Raw genomic sequence first — 3,953 nt, 5'->3', positions numbered from 1 at the left:
CAACGCCTTTTCCCTTTCGTCTACTGGAGCCATGAGAAATGTTTCTATATTGTGAGAGGCAAGATTTTTCAAAACCATTTCAAAAAAAATCCTGTGTATTTCATTTTAAAAAGAAATCAAATACAAACAACGCCACCACCACCGCCACCTCCGAAAACAACAGACGAGCACCAACAACAGCAGAGCATTACCAATGGAACCACCGTCACAACAACCACAACAATAGCACCACCACTACCACTACCACCACCAACACCACCACCACCGCTACCACCACCACTACTGCCACCATCACCATCACCACCACCACTACTCCTACTACCACAACCACCAACCACAACAACAACAGGAGTCTTTGTGTGAAAGTGCTGTACTTACCATTTGTTAATGATAACGGCTGACATACAGATTGGCATGTCTAAGACAAACGGCAGGAAGATATCAAAATGGTGGTCTCCGGTGAGACTTTCCACTTTGTGGAGTAAATTACAATAAACAAAACAACCAACAAACCTAAAACGAAAGAAAGAAAAACAGACGATAATAATAATGGCATACTTTTTGGTTATCTCACCCCCATTAAAAAATTGCCATTAAAAACTGGGTTATCTCCCCACTAAAAAGAAGAAGAAGAAGAAGAAGAAGAAGAAGAAGAAGAAGAAGAAGAAGAAGAAGAAGAAGAAGAAGAAGAAGAAGAAGAAGAAGAAGAAGAAGAAGAAGAAGAAGAATGGAGTTATCACATGCTAACAAAGTATTCTCTCTTTTCTCCACTTGTGGGCCATTGTAATGATCCATTCAATAATAGCAGTTATGATGTGTTTTGGCAGAGGGACAACCAGAAGAATCACACACACAGAGTCAAACACACAGTCACACGCACGCACACACACACACGCAGACAAACAGATGGAGTCTATTGGTCGAGATTCCGCATAGTTTCCGTTCACCCTATATCACACACACAAGACTTAGTTCCATCCCGACGTATTATAACAGAAGCACTAAGCTGGCAGAAACGTTTGCACGCCGGGTGAAATGCTTAGCAGTTTTTCGTCTGTCTTTACGTTCTGAGTTCAAATTCCGCCGAGGTCGACATTGCCTTTCAACTTTCCGGGGTCGATAAATTAAGTACCAGTTGCGTAGTGGGGTCGATCTAATCGACAGGCCTTGTGCTTAGAGTAGAAAATATTATAACAGAAGCACTTTCTCAATGTGTCGCACAGCAGAATCGAACCTGTTGTCACACACGTCCGAATCGTAAGTTCTTAACGCCCCACCCAAACAACTACCCATTGTAAATGATTCGTCTAAAAGAGAAAACAAGCCTATTACTCACCACGTGTATAAAACGGCAGATGTAGATTTGGTCACCGTGACTGTATGGAAGAGATCCAGATAAGTATGACGACGAGGGTGGGAGATACTCATCACGTAAATACGGGTGTCATCACACAATTCCAGAACATTCGGTACAGCTCTTGTATTACAGGATATCATTTCTTTGATGCTGTTTTCAGCTTTTTGAAAATGTTGTAGACTGGTCAACCAACGAGAACTTTCTGGAACCAAACTGGCCGGAAATAACGAACATTTTATATTACACTAGCAGGAATATCCGTCCTTGATCTGGTAATTACTTATACTCTTTCTCGAGAGCCACATTCAAAGTGTTATTATATATATATATATATATATATATATATATAGACTTACTCCTCCTGTATGTGTGCATTTTATACGAAAAAAAACATATAATCATTGAAGTAGAAAGAAATCAATTTCATACATGAACTTTTGTTTGTTTATTATATCACAATAATGAGTTGTATGTGTTATTTAATATATAAATACAGTAATGGCAATTATGTAATACACAAGGCTTTGCTGAGCATGGAGCTGTAATGAAAGAGAATTTCCCAAAGTGCTGCACAGTGGGACGGAACCCAAGGCGACATGGTCGGAAAGCAAGCTTCTCAACCACACAGCCACGCCTATAAAGGAGAGATACATTTTGGATAATATACTCCTTGATACACTATGCTTAACAAAAAGCTGGGCTGTTTACTGCAAGAAGACCTTTGATTTTAGTATTTACTCTATCAACGCAACGACTAACAACGCTACACCATTCAGAGTGTTCCAGAATTAACTATGTTTCAATGATAGAATTTTAAGTTTATTACCAAAACAAATAATCAATTAAATCTTACGTCAAACTTTTATTGTAAATGTTCAACATGTCTGTATCCCTGCATACTTCAAGTAACTCCTTAGCATTGTGAAACACATTTTGAAGCATTTCAGGAGTTAATTCTTGCACTGCTAACTGAATGTGTTCTTTAAGCTCAGCTAAACGATTGCTCCATCTTGGGCATGGAGGTAAAGAAAATGATTGCTCCCAAATTGAAAAAAAGCTGTCGTGGACAAATAAGAGGGGTCCAGCAGGAATGGAAATAAAATTATAAACAAAATTCAAGATTTATACACTTTTGACACATATTAAACATTTTAAACATAAATAAAAGTGTTACGTAACCGAAATACGTTGCGTTGCGTTGTAGTGTCATGTAATACGGAGTAGAGTAATGTAATTGTGGCTAATGGAACTTTTCTTTAGCTCAACCTTAACTACATGTAAAAATAAAGATCTTCTGTCTTCATATCAAGTAGGTTTGACTATTGGTTGTGCCTCGCTGAGGAATTGAGAATAAAACCGAAACATGCCCATAGCTATTACCTTACTTGCTAATAAACGTCAGTATTTTCCTTAAGCATATAAATTTATGCCGAAAAATTCGTACTTAATTTCTTGAATTATCTCCCCTTTGTCTTTAATATTCGCAGAAAAATTACTGTTTTTACTTTTTCATGTCTTTGTTGTTGTTGTTGTTGCATTTGGTGGTAGTTTGTTTGGTGTTGTTAGTAACGGTGGTGATGGTAGATAGGATGTCGGTGGTAGAAATGGTGTGAGTAGGTGTCACAGTAGTGGTGGCAGTAACAACGAAGATGGTGTGAAAGATGATGATGATGATGATGATGATGATGAAAGAAAGAAAGAAAGAAAATGTTAGGAGACTTACAAGTAGAGTCCTAGAAAGGGCAGTCCTACCAAGCCACTGGTGAGCGCAATGTTCCGCCATCCGTTCACAATGGCAGCCTCGAATGAAATGATGGGTAATCCGAGAGCCCAAATCCACAAACAGACACAGAAATCTCTCCATCGACGACCTACAACTTCCAGAGGTAACACAATGCTGATTACAAGAAAACCACCTGGAAATATAAGAAAGAATCGGTTGAGTGGAGGCAAAATAGTTCTATCACAGTTCGGTGTGGTTTAATATGGCATTTTGGGGGTGGGGGAGGCGAGACTTTTAAAAATTGAAAAGGGAGCAAGCAAAATGTCATCTTTAATTAGATTAACGCTTTGGAACTGCGAAAACGCTTTGACGAATGAGATCTCGTTTGACTGTAATACACCTGGAAGACGACAAAGCCACATGGTCTTGTGTTTACGGCTAAAAATGATGAGGTTTCGGCTAATTGTTAAACACAAAAGCATGTGGCCGTGTAACCACCGGCTTTTGCACCTTGTAGAAGTGTAGTGAAACGAAATTGCACCTGCTAAAGTATATTCGCAGGTTTAAAAAGTTGAGATGGGCTTGTAGAAGGAAAAATTAAACAGATGCACAGATTAATTCTTTTTTTTTTTTCATCAATCGGCACAGGGGTAGCTGTGTGGTTAAGAAGCTTACTTTTGAACCCTGTGGTCTTGGGTTCAGTCCTACTGCGTGGCGGCACGTTGGCCGAGTGTCTTATACTATAGCCTTGGGCCGACCATAACCTTTTGAGTAGATTTGGTAGACGAAAAACTGTGGCTTTAGATAAGCATACTCCCTAGAATTGGCGGTTATCTAGTGACGGTTTGCAGCTAAACCCAGAGTTTAGGGATA

The 3,953-nt window shown here is 39.2% G+C and overlaps 1 protein-coding gene across 2 annotated transcripts in view; it reads right to left on the bottom strand.

Annotated features, from left to right (window-relative positions):
- Positions 1–3,953, bottom strand: part of LOC106870239 (organic cation transporter protein) — a 71,468-nt gene that overhangs the window by 4,619 nt on the left and 62,896 nt on the right. For both annotated transcript variants that reach the window (XM_014916259.2, XM_014916268.2), the window contains exons 4-6: positions 3,081–3,273; positions 1,337–1,570; positions 379–513 (exon numbers count right to left, since the gene is read on the bottom strand). In XM_014916259.2, the coding sequence (XP_014771745.1) occupies positions 379–513; positions 1,337–1,570; positions 3,081–3,273 (562 nt within the window). The remainder of the gene's footprint in view (positions 1–378; positions 514–1,336; positions 1,571–3,080; positions 3,274–3,953) is intronic.

This window comes from Octopus bimaculoides, chromosome 20, assembly GCF_001194135.2.
Source record: "Octopus bimaculoides isolate UCB-OBI-ISO-001 chromosome 20, ASM119413v2, whole genome shotgun sequence".
Lineage (NCBI taxonomy): Eukaryota > Metazoa > Mollusca > Cephalopoda > Octopoda > Octopodidae > Octopus > Octopus bimaculoides.
This window is presented reverse-complemented; position numbering and strand designations above follow the sequence as displayed.